Below are 20,107 nucleotides of genomic sequence, written 5' to 3'. Positions count from 1 at the left end.
TTATCTTTCTTTCCAAGTCCCTTTCATTATATCCTCTGTCAGCCTTGGTTTTCTCATTTGTGAAATAAGAATAGTAATGCCCACCTTATAGTTTTGTCAGAGGATTAGACATTAAAATAATTAAATGCAACCAGGATATTGTATCTAGCATCTAGTGTGTACTCAATAAAACTACTTTCCTCCCCTTGTAAAACAAACAAACAACAAGCAAAAAACCTGGTGGCGCAGCAGTTAAGAATCCGCCTGCCAATGCAGGGGACACGGGTTCGAGCCCTGGTCTGCGAAGATCCCACATGCCGCGGAGCAACTAAGCCCATGAGCCACAACTACTGAGCCCACACACCACAACTACTGAAGCCCACGCACCCTAGAGCCTGTGCTCTGCAACAAGAGAAGCCACCGCAATGAGAAGCCCGTGCAACAAAGAGTAGCCCCAGCTCGCCGAAACTAGAGAGAGCCCACACGCAGCAATGAAGAACCAACACAGCCAAAAAAAAAAAAAAAGAAAAAAAAAATGTCCCAAGGTTTTTTTTGTTTGTTTCTGCTTTTTCTTTAAGTGCCAGTAATTTTACTAGAGTTCCCCTGGATATTGCTCATTCTGGGTCCATGTTCTTAGATAAGTGCTTTGGTTATTTAATATGTAGTTTCAAATCATTTAACTTCAGGAAAGCAGGGAAGTTTCTTGAATTACTGATTTTAGTATTTGTTCTATCCCCTTGTTTAGGTTTTCTTCTTCAGAAACTCCTATTATCCATACAGCAATCTTCGTTCCTGTCTTCAATATGTGACACTTTCTCTGAATGTGTTTTTATCTCTTCCCTTCTTTCGTAATTTACAATTTTTCCTGTTTACACGTTCTGTTTCTATCAGGCCAGCATTATGTGTTGTGTTTGTTATTGAGTTCCTTCTAGTTTAGTCTTCATTGCTAAATAATTTTTTTTACTTTTTTTTGAGTTTTCCAATTATGATTTATTTCGTTCTTTCATGCTCTCTATCATATTTTTTTAGATATATTAATTTGTTTATTTTTAATTTATTTATTTATTTTTGGCTGCATTGGGTCTTTGTTGCTGCGCAGGCTTTCTCTAGTTGCGACGAGCGGGGGCTACTCTTCATTGCCATGCGCAGGCCGCTCATTGCGGTGGCTTCTCTTGTTGTGGAGCACAGGCACTAGGCGCACAGGCTTCAGTAGTTGTGGCGCACAGACTCAGTAGTTGTGGCTCATGGGCTCTAGAGCGCAGGCTCAGTAGTTGTGGCGCACGGATTTAGTTGCTCTGTGGCATATGGGATCTTCCTGGACCAGGGCTCGAACCTTCTTAACCACTGCAATACCAGGGAAGCCCTCTATCGTATTTTTAATTGTTTTTTTAGCTTGTTTTTGAAATTGCAGGTTTCATTTTGATGTTTTCCAATGTGTTTTGTCTGTAGATATATTATTCTACCTTGATATTTATCTATTACTCAACTGTTTAATCTTATTAAAATATGTTCATTGTGAAACATAACACACAGAGAAAAGTGCATGGAATATAAATGTACAGCTTAACAAATTATTATAAAGCAAATACTATTTTAAGCATCACTCAAGATTAAGAACTAGATTAATCTAGTTCCATCCCTGCTGCCTCCACTAGCATTAAAGCACTGCTGTCAAAAAGTCTGCTGATAATTGAATTTTACTTACATGTCACATATTTTATGGCTGAATAATATTGCTTTGTGTATACATACATACACACACACACACACATCTCCTTAAGCCAATCATTCAATTGCGGCTTTGATTTGCATTTCCCTAATGACTAATGATGTTGAACATCTTTCCATCGACTTACTACCCATTTTTATATCTTCTTTGAAGAAATGTCTATTCAAGTCCTTTGTTGATTTTTTAACTGGATTGTCTTTTTGTTGTTGAGTTGTGAGAGTTCTTTACATATTCCGGATACCATACCTTTATTAGATAAGTGATTTGTAAATATCTGCTCCCATTCTGTGTGTTGTCTTTTTACTTTCTTGATAGTATCCTTTGATGCACAAAAGTTTTGAATTTAATCAAGTCCAATTCATCTAATTTTTTTCTTCTTTTGCTTGTGCTTTTGCTGTCATCTCTAAGAATCTATTGCCAAATCCAATGTATGAAGATTTACTCCTATGTTTCCTTCTAAGAGTTTTATGGTTTTAGCTCTTACATTTAGGTCTTTAACCCCGTTTGAACTAGTTTTCACATATGACGTGAGGTAGAGGTCCAACTTCATCCTTTTGCATGTGCATCTAGTTGCCCCAGTACCATTCACTGAAAAGACTATTCTTTCCCCTGTTTAATGGTCTTGCCACCCAGGTAAAAAATCAATTGGCCACTGGGACTTCCCTGGTGGTCCAGTGGTTAAGAATCTGTGCTTCCACTGCAGGGGGGCACGGGTTGGATCCCTGGTTGGGGAACTAAGATCCTACATGCCGCATGGTATGGCCAAAAATAAAATAAAATAAACCTTTAAAAAGTAAATCAACTGACCATAGGTTCATTTCTGGATGCTCTATTCTGTTCCACTGATCTATATATCTATCTTTATGCCAGTACCACTGTTTTGATTACTGTAGTTTTGTAAGTAAGTTTTAAATTAGAGAAGTGTGAGTCCTCCAATTTTGTTCTTTTTCAAGATGGTTTGGCAATTTGGGGTCCCTTGCAATTCCATATGCATTTTAGGTTCAGCTTTTTGCCCATTTATGCAAAAAAAGGCAGCTGCCGTTTTGATAAGGCTGCACTGAATCTGTAGATCACTTTGGGGGAGTACTGTCATTTCTATACAGCATTTTGGCTATTGCATTTCTATATATATTTTAGAACCAGCTTATCAATTTCTACAGAATTGTAAACTTCCATCCACTTTCACTGCCCATGGTCTTCCTCCTTAAAAGCTTTCCTACATTTGTTATACAGGCCAGCCACAAACTCACTCATATATTAAACCACTGGAAAGGTTAACACTTCCTTCTACATTAGAAAATTGCCTTCTTAGAAGAGCAAGCTGAAATCACAATGAATGTAATTTCTCTCACCTTTCAAGGAAAAATAGTTCACAATATATAAATTTATAAATTCATGAAAATAATAATCTTCCTATTCACAAGATAAAGAAATTGTCTTACCTGTATAGCAAAAGTACCAACTCCGCCTGAAGCACCCAAGATTAAAACACTGCAATGCAAAAATACTATAACTAATGAAAATATTAAGCCAACATAACTGGATAAACAAACAAGACGTTTTCAACACGTAACTGGCTCAAAGATAATCCCCAAAGCAAACAAAATCATTCAGCTTCCCAAGATTCTACTACACAAGGATTTTTTAGGTTCACCAAGAACCTATAAGTGCTTAAAGTTAGACATACTATGAACTCTTTGCCAAGAATACAATATACCAAAAATACCAATGATTTGTATTTTTTAAAGTAGCTCAGATGCTGCTTGGTAACATCTGTCTTACAATTTTTCTAGGCTTAAATTACCATTATAGCTTTCTCTATAAGAGGGAGCTTTGGGATCCTTTTTAGTGTGTGTTGCAGTATATTCAGTTGCTCTCTAAGAAAAATCACATTCCTGACCACATTCTTGCCAAAGTGGAATAAACGTCTTTTGTTCAGACATGTCCCATCACACTCACCAGCTTTCATAAATGGAAACCAATCTTATCTTCAATTTGGCTTCTCGTTAAGCAGATGAATCTGTTCTGTCAGCACAAACATGCTTGTGCTCCAGGCTTTTACCATGTTTCCTTACTGTATGTAGTCTTCCTGCCACTCTAGACCAAGGATGTGCAGCCTGGAGTTTGTGGATGAGTGCTGGTGAGAGCTGTGATGGTGTGAACCCTGTGAAATTGTGAACTGACTGAAATAACATGCAAAATTTGGTGAGATCATGCATATGTGCATCGGGGAGAAGAAGGATCCAGACTTATCATCAATTTCCCAAAGAAGGCATGATTCAAAAGAAAATCACGAGTCAAGAATCACTGCTTTACATATTCTCACATTTTATTCTGAATTAAGCTAGAGCTCCAGTGAACTGCCTTCCCCAGACTGCATAGATTCAGGTCCTCAGAAAATTGTTTGTACTGAACTGCACTTTGGTGTTCTGTTACCAGTCTAGGCTGAGAGACATTATAAAAAGTGTCCGTTTGATATTTGACACTACATTAGCTAAGGAGATACTGTTGAGAGAATTCTTCCTGAGAATTCTCTTTATGAGTACCCACAGGAAAAAAACATTTTTCTGAAGACTAAGTTGGTGGCAGTAGCTACGCTTCTATTTATCTGTCACTGCAAATTGTATAACTGCAGGCTGTGGGTCCCTCTTTGACTTGGCTGCTGGAAAGCGCAGGGAATTTTGTCACCTATCTCAATCAGGTACACCTGGAACGTACATTCTGTCTACAATCTTAACCCTAGTTTCATTTTATTTTTTTTTTCTCTCTTACCCAAATCACAGAAGGCTGGTTGTCACCCTTTAGATCTTAGAAGTTATTAGTAATATCTGTAAGCCAGCTATTCCCTTTGAAATTACCACCAAATTACCATCAAATGTAATTAAGGCAAGTCTTTTTGAAAATGATGTTCCTTTTAGAAGTTACTTTTCGTTTAATGGAATTATAAATTGTGAAGAATAAAAGAAACTTTAAAGACCAACTCCTCCAAAATCCTTCAGTTCACACATTTAATAGCTTTAATGCTTCCTAAATGCGGGGAGGGGAGAAGCACTAAGACTGCTTCACAGATACAGCCCCAAATTAGTTCATCCATGGGATATTATACCCTCTTATTTTGGCACATTCTTATAAAACGTAACTAGTCAAACTCTCAGTTAAGTTCTTCACAATCTAATCTTTTTTGCAACTCCAACTTCCTCTATTTCTGGAACAGAACTCTCCACCTGAGCCTCCCTAGTCCCCTCACTCGGAACCCCAAGTCCCATGCACGCTGGCCCACGCCTCAGGCTCTCAAATGCCTTTCACTGCCTGCTGAGGTCTCCCTTCCCTCAAAGGCTCAAATCCCAGTTTGCCTGCACAATACCCTAGAGATAGCCCTGAGCCTGATATCCATGTCCGCATTTGGCATTGGACACATTGTTAACTTTCATTCACATGCTTGCTGCCCAGGCCATTCTTCAAGACTCTGAGGACAGAGACCTCATATTACACCCAGCACCAGCCATACTACCCTGGGTGTAGCAGATGCCTGATCAATGTTGCTTGACTTTAACAATCATCTAGGGACTTCCCTGGTGGCGCAGCGGTTGAGAATCCCCCTGCCAATGCAGGGGACACGGGTTCGATCCCTGGTCCGGGAAGATCCCCCATGCCACAGAGCAACTAAACCCATGCGCCACAACTACTGAGCCTGCGCTCTAGAGCCCACAAGCCACAACTACTGAGCCCGAGTGCTGCAACTACTGAAGCCCATGTGCCTAGAGCCCGTGCTCCACAACAAAGAGAAGCCACCGCAATGAGAAGCCTGCGCACCGCAACAAAGAGTAGCCCCCGCTCGCCGCAACTGGAGAAAGCCCGCACACAGCAACAAAGACCCAACGCAGCAAAAAAAAAATAAATAAATAATTAAATAAATAAAAATAATCGAAATCAGCATTATATCCCACAATTAACAACAATTGCTACTACCCCAAATGAGGGAATCACCTGGCTATTTGAAAGACTGCATTAAAATTTCTTCCAGTAAAGAAAAACTTGAAATGAATTTCTAATTCTCACCCTGAGAATTAAGAGGATACCAAACACAATGGATGCTAAAGGATCCAATGGCCAGACACATCTCCAACTCATTATTGTCAATTCATAGCTTCCCCATAACTCTTGATTCAAAGCAGTCTCACTCCTCCATATGAAAAAGCAAAAATGTGTTTCTTAGCAGTTCTTGGTGGAAGAGGGAGTGGTTCTGCATTAGCAGCTTCAGTTCCTGATGGTGCCACTTGACGGCGCCCGCGAGTGCAAAACAGGCAAGGAGCAAGCCCAAAGAAGTACTACAGACAGGTCAGTTTGTGAAGCAGCCCTGGGGGCACACCATTCATTCTCTGGTCATGCAAACTCCATGTTTTGTGCAGGTTCAACCAGGGCCTGTACTTTTCTTTAAACAAAGAAAGTCCCCAAAACGGACAGCAGGCAAATATATTTTTCAAGCCAGCAATAAGTCAGGTGGTCCTCCATGGTTTGAAGCCCTATGGCTGAAGGAACTATTCTTGTACTCTTCAAAGCACGTTCAATACAAAGGGAAAATACTGCTGTTGCTTACCCCCTGTGGCCATTCACTTCATAGTGGGAATACTTTCTACCCTGCTTACTATAATGGTCGTGAAATATATTCAAACTTCACAGAAGTAGTAGCCTATTTGTAGAGTGAAGAAAGGTGTACTGCTGTATCTTCTACGTATTGCTTATAGGTTTATAAAGAGTAAGGGCCCAGGAAATACTCTCTTTACAGAAAGCACTATAATTCAAAATTGCCAAGAATTTTAGTCACATTCTTCTCTTACTTCCTAAGTCCACACGCACAGCTTCTTTGGCAGTCAGTGGGAACTGCACTGTGGCAGATGTAAAAATATGAGAGAGGGCTTTCCTGGTGGTGCAGTGGTTAAGAATCCACCTGCCAATGCAGGGGACGTGGGTTCAAGCCCTGGTCCGGGAGGATCCCACGTGCTGCGGAGCAACTAGTTTCCTTTCCATGACTGAGTCACTTTGTGTTTAGCATCTGGGCACCTAAGTCCTCTACAATCACATTTTTCAGTATCACAATCTTACGAGACAAGGCATCAACACCCTAATTGCCTTACGCATAAAAAATATATGAAACATACTACAAAACAGCAGGCGATCCAGAAGTAGGGAATTGCCTTTCAAATTTCTACATTCTGGCTAAGCCCCAGAAATCTCTGAATGCCAGGGCCAGATATCTAGAGACCTGGGATCTAGTCACAACTCTCTCATTAACTGAACCTCTAGGCCTCAGATTCATCAGCTATGAAATGACAATCACAGAGGTGTACTCTAGGTGTTAGTGAATGAGAACTGGCATTCTCATTCTAATTTAAGCTTATATTTAGTTTCTCCACCTTTCTAACGTAGACGTATATGACCTTCACGATTCCCCCCAGACCACATACTTGTAATGGGAAAAAAAAAGTCACAAGAGTAGAGTGCCCTTCACTAAGTCCTGATGGCTCTGAAACAAGGCTGATTCAAATATGGCTAAATCTTCCATCAGTAGAAATAAATGGTCTTTAAAAGATAAGGATGATGCTGAAAATGTATAAACTCATCTTGTAGTTTCACACACTACTTTTAAATCTGGAGGAAAAATGGGTGAAAGATAGCAAAGCATACCATAATATGCTAAATTTATTCCCTTAAGTGAGAAACTTAATCTGAATAAGGGGAATAGAATTACAAAATAAATCAACCAAACATGACTAAGACAGCCTGGGTTTGCGTGTCCCCTTCTTCTACTCCTCCGTAATTCATGCAGACATTCCCCAATTTACAGAAGAGTTCATGTGTAAATTAGTTGTTCAGAACTTTAAACACATTTTCGCATGAAAACAAAGCTATTTATACATCTTGGCAAGATGCCCAGGGTAGCCCTTTAAAAAGGTTTAGTTAACCCATAATGGACCAAGAACCTTATACACAGTATAATGATGGTTCTGGGGGACATGTACTCAGAATTTCAACCTGGGGTACTGGGAACACATCTCCCCAAATGGGACAGGCAGTGGGAACCATTCCAAGACACTGGTTCCTTCCATCTGGTGGCAACACGAGAATGGATGAGAGAAGTAGCATGGCCAGAGGAGGTTCACCGTGGAAGTGACAGGATTCAGGAAGTACCACCTGAACATAAGGCACCTTAGCAGACTGAATATTTTAAGCTGAAGGAATTCGAGAAACAGCATGTGAGGGAAGGACCCTCTGATCTTCTCCCATGAAGCTGGTCATAAGACCCTCGTGTGAGAGGTGTACGCCCTATACCTGGAGGAAAAGAGCACCTTATCTCCAAGATGGGACACAGTGAGGACTCGGAACGAACAGGCCTTGCTAAGTTTCCTCAGTGTACTACACTTGGCGCATATGTTTGTCCTATCACGTTTTTTTCACGACTCTCCACTCTTCATCAAAGCTGGCATAAAAATGCTCAGGTTTAAAAATGGAAACAGGGACTTCCTTGGCGGTCCAGTGGTTAAGACTCTGTGCTTCCAGTGCAGGGGGCACGGGTTCCATCCCTGGTTGGAGAAGTAGGATCCCACATGCGGCGCGGCCAAAAAATTTTTTAAAAAAAAGGAAACAGACTTACAGATACAGAGAGCAAATAGGCGGTTGCCAGAAGGGAAGAAGACTTGGGCAAAATAGGTGATGGGGATTAAGAGATAAAAACTTACAGTGAGGGCTTCCCTGGTGGCGCAGTGGTTGAGAGTCCGCCTGCCGATGCAGGGGACACGGGTTCGTGCCCCGGTTCGGATAGATCCCACATGCCGCGGAGCGGCTGGGTCCGTGAGCCATGGCCGCTGAGCCTGCGCATCCGGAGCCTATGCTCCGCAACAGGAGAGGCTACAACAGTGAGAGGCCCGCGTACCGCAAAAAAAAAAAAAAAAAAAAAAAAAAAAACTTACAGTGATAAAATAAGTCATGGGGATGTAATATACAGCACAAGGAATACAGTCGATAATACTGTAATAAGTTTGTATGGTGAAAGATGGTTACTGGACTTGTGGTGACCGTTTTGTAATACATTTGATTGTCGGATCACGTGTCGTACACTTGAAACTAACATAATACTATATGCCAACTGTACTTCAATTAAAAAAAAAAAGCTCAGGTTTAACCACTTCTTTGGGTCTTCATTTCCTTATAAAGGCTCCCATGTTGCATAAAACTTACAAACAAATAAATGTGTATGCTTTTCTCTTGCTGATTTATCTGCCTTTTGTCACTGGGGCCCCAGCCAAGACTTAAAAGAGCAGAGGAAAGATATTTTTCCTCCCCTACAGAGCCAGTGAAGCTTAAGCTTCAGTCCCTCCCACTTACACAAGGCCTGGAGAAGAGCCCCAGCAATGTATCTGAATGGACATGTAAGCAGATAGGGTAGGGGATCCCCAAAGAAAGAGAACCAGGCCGGGCTTTCTTGACAGAAGAGAAGCCATTTTTTGGCCTAAACCATTTTGTGATATAAGCCTGGCCACAAGGCTTGCCCTTGAACAGGTCTCAGTAATTAACGATCTTAAGGGAACAAAAGAATGCAGAAATAACTCTTATCAGACAAGAAAGTAACAATAGCAAAGATAGTATGTCAGTTGTAATGACTCCTAGTTCTGTCAATGATAAAGATTAGCCTGAAGCGCTCAACCACCAGACGAACTGGAACCTAAGGGATGATGATGTTGCCCTTTTCTGACCCTTGTGACTTCAGTCAACTAAAGGCCAAGCCCCTTCATGAATATTCATGTTCTCTTAGCTTAAAATTTACCCAATTTTGCTGTTTGGAGAGAGACTGCTTTGGGAAAGAGCCCCACCGTTCTCCTTACTTGCTGCAAGTGATAATGTTACAAGTCCTCCCTTCTCCTTATCTTTGGCGTGGTTGTGTCTTTTGGCTTGACACCCACCAAGAGGCGAACCGAGTTTTAGGGTAACAGACGTATGCTTTTGTAAAACTTGCAAAAGTAAGATATGCTAATGAAGGCTAGAAGAATATGGCACGGCAAAATATGCCACTTACGCATAAGAATTATTCAGAGCTGAAGGCAACTGAGAAGAAGTAGGCGTAAGAAATCTCTGTACTCCCCCTATTTGCCTAAAAGCAGGACAGAAGTTTACAAAGGTGCTTGCTTTACTCTTTACCAAGGACAAAGGTTAATCCCTGGAGATAACTGTAGACCCTTATCAATGGAAGAGGCAGCAATTTAAATCTGCATGACTAACTTTATTCTTGCTTTTCCTGGTAAACTTTCCACAACTGGCCTTCCCTACACTCCTCTATCTTTTATCTTGAACTAAAAGATGGCATTTTGGCCTGAATTCTAAGCTGACTCTTTGAGTTACTCATTTTGCCTGGGTATCTCGTGTATACGTGAGGTGCACATGTTAAGAAACTTCTGTTTGTTTTTCTCGTTTCCCTGTCTTCTGTTACAGAGGTCTCGGCAGAGAACTCAGAAGGGTAGACGGAAAATTATCTTTCCTCCCTACTAACCACAATCAGTAAAACTGCTGCCTCTTTCCACTCCTACTTTCCTCTCCACTATACTTCCTCTCTTGTCAGGTGACACTAGATTTGATTTGGAAATACAGCTGCTTTGGGCTTAGTGGGAAATACTGATGTGGTTCATAGTAATTTCTGAGTACAGTTAAGTTATTACAGGCTGTCCTGGTTTAAGAATGCCTTCCAGGAATATTCCTATTTCCCACTAAGTCAACACAACAAGGTATCATAACATTTTATTACGATAAGACTGAATATCATGGTACCTAGCATTGGATTATATGAGCAGTGAAAGAGAAGTGAAGCCTGAAATGTACAGAACCAGAAGCTGGTCTGTAGAAAATTCTTCCAATTAAAAGACATGTAAAAACGTACAACACATCACTGATAAAGGTAATTTGTGATTCAGGACCCAGAAAATGGAGGCCGCCCCAGTGGCCCAGCCCATGTCCCAGCCTGCCTCACTGCCAAGGAAACCTCGCACTAATCACCATCCTTCAACTCAGCTTTAGCTCACCTCACCCTAGAAACCAGCACCCGCTAGCCTTATAGGGAAATCAGACCTCTTAGCCAATCACGCCTTGTGTCTGTGTTGCCACTTCTAACGCTGCGTAAAACACAGTCTTGCCCAAAATCCCTTGGGAAGAGAGCTCCGCCACTTGTGGACGGTTTTCCATTGAATACAGGATATTAAACTGGTTATTAAATTGTATTATTTTTGTCATTTGATATCACTATAGGGAAGATATCAATAACAAGCTAGTAAATGAAGGTTGTCAATTAAAATGCAAAAGTATTTTGGGCTTATTCACTGCACAAGGAAACATGAGATGCCCTGGAATCTTGCGACTCATAAAGAAACTTGGAAGACATTTTTCCAAATCTGACAAGAATCCTAAATTTTACAAGACATGGACAATAACGAGTTGCACAGAAGGGGAGGGAGCAGGGTTTGGGAACAATACCATACTTTGGCTTACGGAAAATCACAGTTAACTGACAGTAGGAATATAGAGAAAGCGTCAGGGTGGTCATCGGTAAGTCTTGTTTTGCACAAGTTGAGTTTCAGCTGCAAAGGGGACACCTAACTGGATGGAACTGAGTAGAGAGGATGGGGTCAGAAATAGGATCTGCAAGTTACCAAAATATAAAAAGAGGGCTTCCCTGGTGGCATGGTGGTTGAGAGTCTGCCTGCTGATGCAGGGAACACGGGTTTGTGCCCCGGTCTGGGAAGATCCCACATGCCGCGGAGTGGCTGGGCCCGTGAGCCATGGCCACTGAGCCTGCGCGTCCGGAGCCTGTGCTCCGCAAGGGGAGAGGCCACAACAGTGAGAGGCCCGCATACCGCAAAAAAAAAAAAAAAAAAAAAAAAGATATATGTGTGTGTGTGTGTGTGTATATATATATATACACACACACACACACACACACATATATATAAAGAAACTGGGAGAAGATGAGATAACCCTGGGAGACAGGAAAGACTGAGGGAGACAACGGGAAAGCAGGTACAGTGCAAGGGCTGGGGGAGGAAAGGGAACCTTTAAAAATGATAAGAATTGGTTCAAAAGGCAAGAAGAAAACTAAAGGAGTTTAGTGTCCCTGAAACCATGGAAAAAGTGAGCATAACAAAAGTGGGCAACAGTGCCAGAGACTTCAGAGGTCAAATTGTAAGAACTGAAAAGTATCGTTGGGTTGGCAACTCGGTCAGCTATGACCCCGGTGAGAACACCTGCACCTGACTGGCAAAGCCGGAAGTGAGGTTACGGTGCACTGAAGAGTGAACGACTCCTAAACGTCACAAGATAGTTTTCTAGGTGACAGGGGCAACTATCTGTAAAACACAAATGGCCAGGAAAGAGTTTGCTACTAATTCCTTTAACAGATCCCTCCCGGAGCTCCCTGGAAAACAGGCCTGGGGTGGAGATGATTCCTCGGCAGCACACCAGCCAGGCCAGAGCCAGCACCCTTCCTCCCAACCCCAGGATTTCTCCAAGCAAGTAGACCACAGGGGTTTCTTTCTCTTTCCCCTTTCCCCTCTCCCCGTACAACCTAGTCAAAGTGCAAATGAAAACCCAAAGTCCCCAGGGGTGGTGGGAGTGGAGAGGGCGGAGGAACAGGTGGGTCGGGTGGGGGAAGGACAGGCAGGCGAAGGCAGCTGAAAGAAGGAAGCTGTTGTAATTACCGGTGTAAGCATATGGGGTGGGGGGCGATACAATGTTTTATGTTTGAGCCTGTCTAATTCTATAAACAGAATTAATCAGACACCTAATTTACAATTACATGACTAAGTGTTACTGTCGTAAAGCCTAATCTCAAAAAAGAAAAGGGGAAAAGCATTCCTAAATCCACTTCACTGAGTTTCAAGTATACACAATTTAAAAGTGAAATTTATTTTGCGGAGGAGGAATGGTTCAATTTCTAACACTTTCTAATACCTCTGTCAAACAGTGAAGTACAACCTCGCAGCAAGACATGAATTTCAGGCAGAGCATGACACTACCAATAAATATAACCATCAAATAGAACCCCTTTCCAAAAATATCTGGTGTAACCATTTTTTTAAAAAGTTCTATTCATCTTGAGAACCCTAAGTTATCTATGTGTCCCTACGGAATAAATCACGAAGAAACTATGGATGGGCTGATAACAGGGAAATCATTTCGTCTGACTTTTCTAGTGATACCAAAGCACGGGCAAAAAAGACACATGACGTCAATATTAAATTATCCCCTTGGTTAACTGATGCTCAGTTGTTACAGAAATATAATTATAGAACAAAGAAGGAAAAGCAAAACACCATGGAGGCCTTAGAAAGCTTTGTCTTAATTTCAAAAAGCTGTTTGTTACAAAGAAATCCTGTAAAATCTTTCAAGGTGGGTGTTTTTGTCATTGTTAGTTTTAGGGTTTTTTAATTAACTGGCTAGAAAAACACTGTTGGTCCTTGATGACAAACACTGATTTGCTTTGTGCAGACTAAAGACTGCCTTAATGCCGAGAGCTAACAGTAAAAGAATAATTATTGCTTAGAGAAGCCAAAACATGCTCCACCAATCACAAAGGATAGTCAAACTGAAGAAAGCCACTTTGGACACCGGAACCTCTGCATTTAAGTTAGTGAAGTCCCCCTATAATAGTAATTTCTTCATGCAAAATTATTTTTACAGTATTTTAAGGTGCTCACATCTCTCATGTGATTCTCACAAATAAGGAGTCGGAGGGACTTCCCTGGTGGTACAGTGGTTAGGAATCCGCCTGCCAATGCAGGGGACACAGGTTCGAGCCCTGGTCCGGGAAGATCCCACATGCCACGGAGCAACTAAGCCCATGTGCCACAACTACCGAGCCTGCGCTCTAAAGCCCGCGAGCCACAACTACTGAGCCCACGCGCCTAGAGCCTGTGCTCCACAAGAGAAGCCACCGCAACAAGAAGCCCGTGCACCACAACGAAGAGTAGCCCCTGCTCGCTGCAACTAGAGAAAGCCTGCGCGCAGCAACAAAGACCCAACGCAGCCCCAAAAAATTAATTATTAAAATTTCTAAAAAAAAATAAAAATAAGGAGTTGGAGAGGAAGGCCATTATTACTACCCATGTGTAATAATTTCAGTAAACAAATTTCCTAGAGCAGCAAGGGAACTCGGAACAAAGGCATCCTGAGTCACCACACATGTGGGAATGTGACACAAGTCCATGATATGAGCCAGTGAGGCTCTTTCAGTGGATTTCATTCCAGTGTGGTTAAATCAATGAACTGACGCAACTCGATATAATATATAAATCACTTCTATAAGTATAAAACTTTCCACTTCTCAAAGCTCGCCTAACAACCTACATTGTCCTACACTCAGTAACTTGGTGGAAACAGCAAAGAGACCATAAAAAGCATGCATGTGGTCAGCTGATTAGTTAGTAGCAGTGTAGAGAGAGGAACCCAGGTCTCTACTTCCCCAGCTCCCAGCCATTACTGCTTAAACAGAAGATAACATAGTACATACAAAGCCAACGATAAACTGGGAAGACAAGAGATAGTTAGATCAGTTTCTAACTCATTTTCTACAGAATACTAAAAAATGTATGCCTGGAGGGCCTGAACCAGCAAAAGGAATGAGAGCTCTCTATCTGGAGTGGTCATGGGGGCACAGAAAGCTGAATGCTTTTAAGGAAAAGCAAAACAAAGCATCAATGTCACTGCAGAGCCTACAATAATAATAAACGTCTAAAAATCCTGAACACGATTTTTGCCAGGTTATTATTAACTAAGGCAAACCATTAGAAAAATCTACATGATCAAACTGATTTAATTTAAACAAAGTGTTGGACCAAAATGGCAACTTCAAGAATGATAAGGCCCAAAAGCTTAAACATTAAACAGCGCTGACCTTTAGAATATTTACCTTGAATTCTATGATGAAGGGTAGCACCTCGTTAGATGAATAGCCTTTACACTGCTTTCAGAAATACAGCTATTAAGCGTTCACCAAATTCAATGTCTATAATCCAACCCATTAAAGGTAAAGTGCAATGTTTCCTAACAACAGGAGGATAGATTGACACAGACTTGTTATTTTTCTGGCAGTCTTTAGCAATCAGAAAACAAAATTTGACCTACAGCTCTCTCCTTCCTCACAATCACTGAATGGTTCTGAGGACCTAGTTTTCTCACCAAATAATAAAATCATCCGTTTTCTCTATGATGCCAACTTTCTGAAACACAAAGAACACAGCAGTTGCATTGCTAAGGACAGTAGCCACCAGGTACTGAGTGCCTTCTGTGTGCCGCAGCCTGTGCCGCCGATTTTATACGTGTTATCTCATCTCACCCCTAAAACAAAACTCACAAAAGAGAAGTGTCCAAGTGGGCCACCCGGCTAGAAAGCGGCAGAATCTGAATATGAACTCAAGAACATCTAACACTCACTGTGCTTTTGCAAACTCAGCAAGCACACCTGCAAGTCCTGGAAGCACCAGAACTGCCTAAAGGAGCCTGAGAGAGCACAGAGCCTAAGAGAACAATATTCAAACCCTTTATATCTGTTTTTCATAGAAACCTTCAAGTGTGCGAGCAACTCCATCATTCTTTAAAATCTGTAAGGAAGTCATTCTTAATCTTTTTAGGAATCTGATGAAAGCTACGGATCTTCTTCCCAGAGACTGACATACAAAAATTCTGCATCATTTTAGAAGGTTCAGACTCCTAACATCCATCTACATATTTTTAAAATTCTCAATTGATTGAGCTAAGAATCAACAGAATGAGATTAAAAAAGTACGAACTGGCACAAGAGTTCTTTGGAAATTGTTTTAGCTGTTAGCACAGCTCTGCTCATGTAAGTGAGCCTAGTTTTCATGCTTCTGACAAATCTACTGCAAAGACGTCACCAAATGAAAGGAGGGGGTTTTAGATGCCACCGCTGAGGCTCACCGTTTTCCTGCGCAATTCTTATCATTCAGGCCACCAATCTTGTTTATGGCAGACCAGGCTGTGAGGGCCACGTATGGCAGAGAGGCAGCTTGAGCATGAGTGAGTGACTTGGGCTTGTGAGAGACCTAGATTTGAAGATAACAGTCAAAAATAAGCAATGACTTGCAAACCTACGAACACAATTAAGTACATCTATCTTCACAGGAATCCGACTATCTTCAGAGATATAACATTCGGCCAGGTTCAGTGGTTATTGCAAACCCTACTCCAAGATTATCCCTAAGGAATTTCTCCAAATGACTCCACCTGCCTCGTAGAGGTTCAGAAAGGTTTTTATAGGTCACATTATCAGATACTGCTGCATAATGCTTCATAAAAAGACCACATTCAACAATACCATTAGTCCTAACTATACCCAGAAATAAACCCAAATAAACCTTGAACCCTCATAAATACAATCTAATTTGTTTTTGTGATCAGCTGTTTCCTTCACCCCCATTTACTGGAAGGTAATCTTTCCGACTTTTTCTAATCTTATCTTTTTTCTAATCCTTTTTCCCTTCCTGCCCTCCCTTCTGTAGGCAATTTCCTTAATATTAACCCCCTTCTTTCTAATTAAATCGTTAGGCCTCCTGACTGGATTTGATTAGACTCCTGTTTTGAAAGTTATCTGAAACAGCTTGGTACTTCCAGGCTTCTGTTTATGATGCATCGGTATGCGCCACTTGGTATATTTGGTTTCAACTATTTATACTGGATAAAACCAAGAAACACAGCAGGGTTTCTAGATCTTGCTCCAAATCCCTGTTCCACAAGACAAAGATAAAAACGCTTTGGCAGGCAGTGTTATTTAAACGACATCCAATACTTTTTTAGATCTTTTAAAAATTCCTATTCTCTATCTCGGTTCTTTCAAAACTACCCATAAAACTTGAACCTGATCTCAAAAAAAAAAAAAAAAATCCAATTATTTCAGAGATATTTGTCAGTCTTTGTTTCTACTTTCCAGTGGCATTTCAGCACAGAACTGGTGAGTTACCTCATTCCCACTGACTACAACAAACTCTGAGAGAGTGCCTTGCTTCCAGGGAGGAACTGCAGCCCAGACCTGAAACACACACAACTTCGTTAGAAACAGATCTTTTTAAGCCAAAGTTAAGCATGAGAGTGTTCCCCAATACATATGCCACCCTGTGATAAAAACCACAAGTCAGCAATCCAGCAAATAATAGAGTTATTTTCACATGATATCAATGTATTATTTAGTATGATTCTAGATTTACCAAGTCAAACCAGTTTGGAGGTAGATAACCAGTAAATCCTGCTGTATTGACTGGCTACTTAGAGTACCAGTAAGAACACAGTCTCTGGGGCCTGAATCCTGGCTCTACCACTTATTAGCTGTGGGACCTCTTTATAGCTTGACTTTCCTCACCTGTAAACTGGGCCTAACTGTACTTACTTCATAGGGATTAAATGAGTTATTTTATGAAAAACAACTAGAACAGTGCTAGCTATTATTATAAGCTGACCTTAATTTCTTGGTATAAAAGTTCAAAGTGACAAGGGACAGGTGATTATATCAACCTTCAGCTATTTTAAAACCATCTAACCCATAAGGTAGAAATTGTCATTTAAAGACTTAAAAAGTCCCAATCATATATATCTTAAAGTCTTGCAATTCTTAAGCACTAGATTTAGAAAAGTTCAAGCACAGCAAGCTATTGTGACAGAACTAGAAACAACAGAAAGAAGAACTGAACCAAGAAAATGAGGGCTCCAGCCAAAGCTCGCTATATTTGTTGAAAAGAAGAAAAAAGGTCAATGATATGGAATATATTTCCAAAAGCAGCAGAATGAAATCTGCAAATTTTGAGAAGGAATAGTGGAATGTGATAACTCACCTCATCGCCAGGCTTGAAGTACCTCACATCAAGTCCACACTCCATCACCACACCAGACACATCCCGGCCCAGAGTCAGGGGAAATTCTTCTCCTTTGATTTTAATATGTAAAGGATCACGTTTCATATTTAAAGCTGTAGCTCCATAGCCACCTATGAAATACAAGTTATTTGTTTCTTCCAAAAGAATGGGATGATTTCAAAACTACCGCAGGGTTACAGGCCAGGTACAATTCTAGATCTTCAAGATGCAGATTAGAAAGTAATCAACCTTATACATTTTTTACCATCACACAAGAAAGCATCAAAAGAATGAATGTTGTTCCTTTCAAAAAAAATTATTTGGAAAGTCATAATCACTGTTTTTAATTTTTATTTTATACTGGGGTATAGTTGATTCACAATCACTGTTTTTGAAATTCCAATTTTGAAACTATCTTCAGAACTTTAAGTATTTCCTTTTATAGGTTTTACTTTGTTCTTTGAAGATGGTTTCTTTGTTAATTTATTCATTCATGGACTTTTTAAATAGCAAAGTCATCTGAAGCCAAGTCTGGTGAAGAAGATAATGCTAAAGTTGTCTGGTTAATAAACAAATAAATAAGGCATGGATATAGTATTTGACACTGACACTGGTCTATGAGTAATTGTCCCTGACTCACAAAAAATGTTTCTAGAACATCTCTGGGTTAAGTGCAAGGTTCCCAAATGGAAAAGAACCACTTGGCTGCATCAGTTCTGGTATGTTAAATCAGGTTGACTGCTTTATTATACATCATTTTATTTTTAAGAACATTTACATAAACATCAGCTAAACAGAGCTGAAAACATTCCTCTGATCAGTATTTTTTTGGTTCACATAAATTGGCTATAATAATCCAAAGTAGTTTATTACACAGCTTCAACATCTAAAATGGCTTTTCTAAGACACAAAAGTACTATTGTCATCTCTTCTGCTCGACATCCTTCTAAGAACATTTCTGCTATGTAAGGCTCTCCAAGATAAGCACCCTGCTTACCTTTCTAGTGTCATGTACCACAATTTATGCTCCAGAATCACTAAACCACTCAGTAGGTCTCCCCTCTTCTCCCACTCATCCTCATTAAATCCTAAGGATGTGGAGAAACCAGCAAAGGAGCCTGAGAAGGCTTGGCCACTGAAAAGGTGTTCAGAAAGCCAAGAGAAGAGGGTCATTTAAAGAAGTCAAATGCTGCTGATGGGGAAGACAGTTTTTCAAATAAGGTCAAAAGCTGCCAATAGGCTTTTAAAAAACAAAACCCCCCAAACAAACAAACAAAACAAAATACTAGATCCAACAACACAGCAGTCTTTCGTGACCTTCATAGGAGCGGTTGCTGTGGCATGGGGTGACAGAGAGAATGGGAGTGAGGAATTGGAGACCATGAGAACATTCAACTCTTTCAAATAGTTTTGCTTACAGAGGAGAGCAGAGAAATGGGGCAGTGGCTGGAGGGGGACTAGTGCGATAGAGGAAGGATGTTTAAGGTTGTTTTTTTTTTCCTCTTTAAGAATGGAGAAATTAACAGCAAGTTTGTATGCCAATGGGAATGATCCAGTGGAAAGGAAAAGACTGAAGATGCAGGAGAGAACTGCTGAAACAATGCTCCTGTGTGGGTGAGAGGGCACGGGGTCTAGAACCCAGGTGGAGAGCTGGGCTTAGATGAGAGCAATGACAGTTAATCCATGCAGCAGGAGGTAGAGAATACAGGGAGAGAGGCTGACAGGAGGGTAGCTTGCAGAAGTTGCTTTTAATAAAAATCAAGACACATGGAAGAAAGTGTTTGAAAGTTGGGAAAGTCCCAGAAAATCTAAGCTGATGGCCACCATGCCAATATTACATACTTGCCAGCTGGCTGGTTACGAGTGCATTCTATCAGGGGAAAGAAAAACTTCACATGTAATACTCACAAAAGTCACATTTTACTTTCCTGTCTTACATTCCTTTTCCACTCTCAAACACAATTAAACAATTATTCACTGAAATTCCTATGGGGTTTGATCAACAGAAGCGGGCATTTAGCTATGTCAAATTTTAGCTGCTGTTTCAGAGCTGCCAAAAAAAAAAAATCTTCAGTCCTCTCTAAGCTACACAGCCTGCAGGGCAAGGTTGTTTTCTTGGTCACCTCGATATCACCTGCGTTAACTCTGGCTCATTGGTACCAGCTAAACTAGCCCCAAATCCAGAAACAGCTGGTAGTTGGGAACTGAGAACCTGCTTGGTGACACAATGAATGGGAACCCTTAGGAGCTCTGTCCCATTCTTAGAGGTGACCAGTTTGGTTCAGAGTTGGAGTGGTTTGGAAAATCCTAAATCTGCCCTCCGTTTCAAAAGCTTTAATTCCATCTAAAGAAACCAAAATTTGTTGGTATGTTGCTGTTGGCTGTATTTTTTTTCTATTTTAAGATTATTCATTAGCCATTTATATGATTTATGATTTTATGTCCAACAATAGTGGACATCTCCAGAAAAACAGCTGGCTTTCATCTTTCAAAACAGACT

The 20,107-nt window shown here is 40.8% G+C and overlaps 1 protein-coding gene across 1 annotated transcript in view; it reads right to left on the bottom strand.

Annotated features, from left to right (window-relative positions):
- The window catches only part of RTN4IP1 (reticulon 4 interacting protein 1), a 43,956-nt gene that overhangs the window by 21,256 nt on the left and 2,593 nt on the right, over nucleotides 1-20,107 (bottom strand). Inside the window, exons 2-5 of the mRNA XM_082855640.1 lie at nucleotides 17,587-17,738; nucleotides 16,722-16,790; nucleotides 15,683-15,807; nucleotides 3,151-3,199 (exon numbers count right to left, since the gene is read on the bottom strand). Of these exons, the coding sequence (XP_082711766.1) occupies nucleotides 3,151-3,199; nucleotides 15,683-15,807; nucleotides 16,722-16,790; nucleotides 17,587-17,738 (395 nt within the window). The remainder of the gene's footprint in view (nucleotides 1-3,150; nucleotides 3,200-15,682; nucleotides 15,808-16,721; nucleotides 16,791-17,586; nucleotides 17,739-20,107) is intronic.

This window comes from Leucopleurus acutus, assembly GCF_964270905.1.
Source record: "Leucopleurus acutus genome assembly, chromosome: 15".
Classification (NCBI taxonomy): Eukaryota; Metazoa; Chordata; class Mammalia; order Artiodactyla; family Delphinidae; genus Leucopleurus; species Leucopleurus acutus.
The sequence above is the reverse complement of the archived record's forward strand: the minus strand, read 5'-3'. Positions and strand labels throughout refer to the sequence as shown.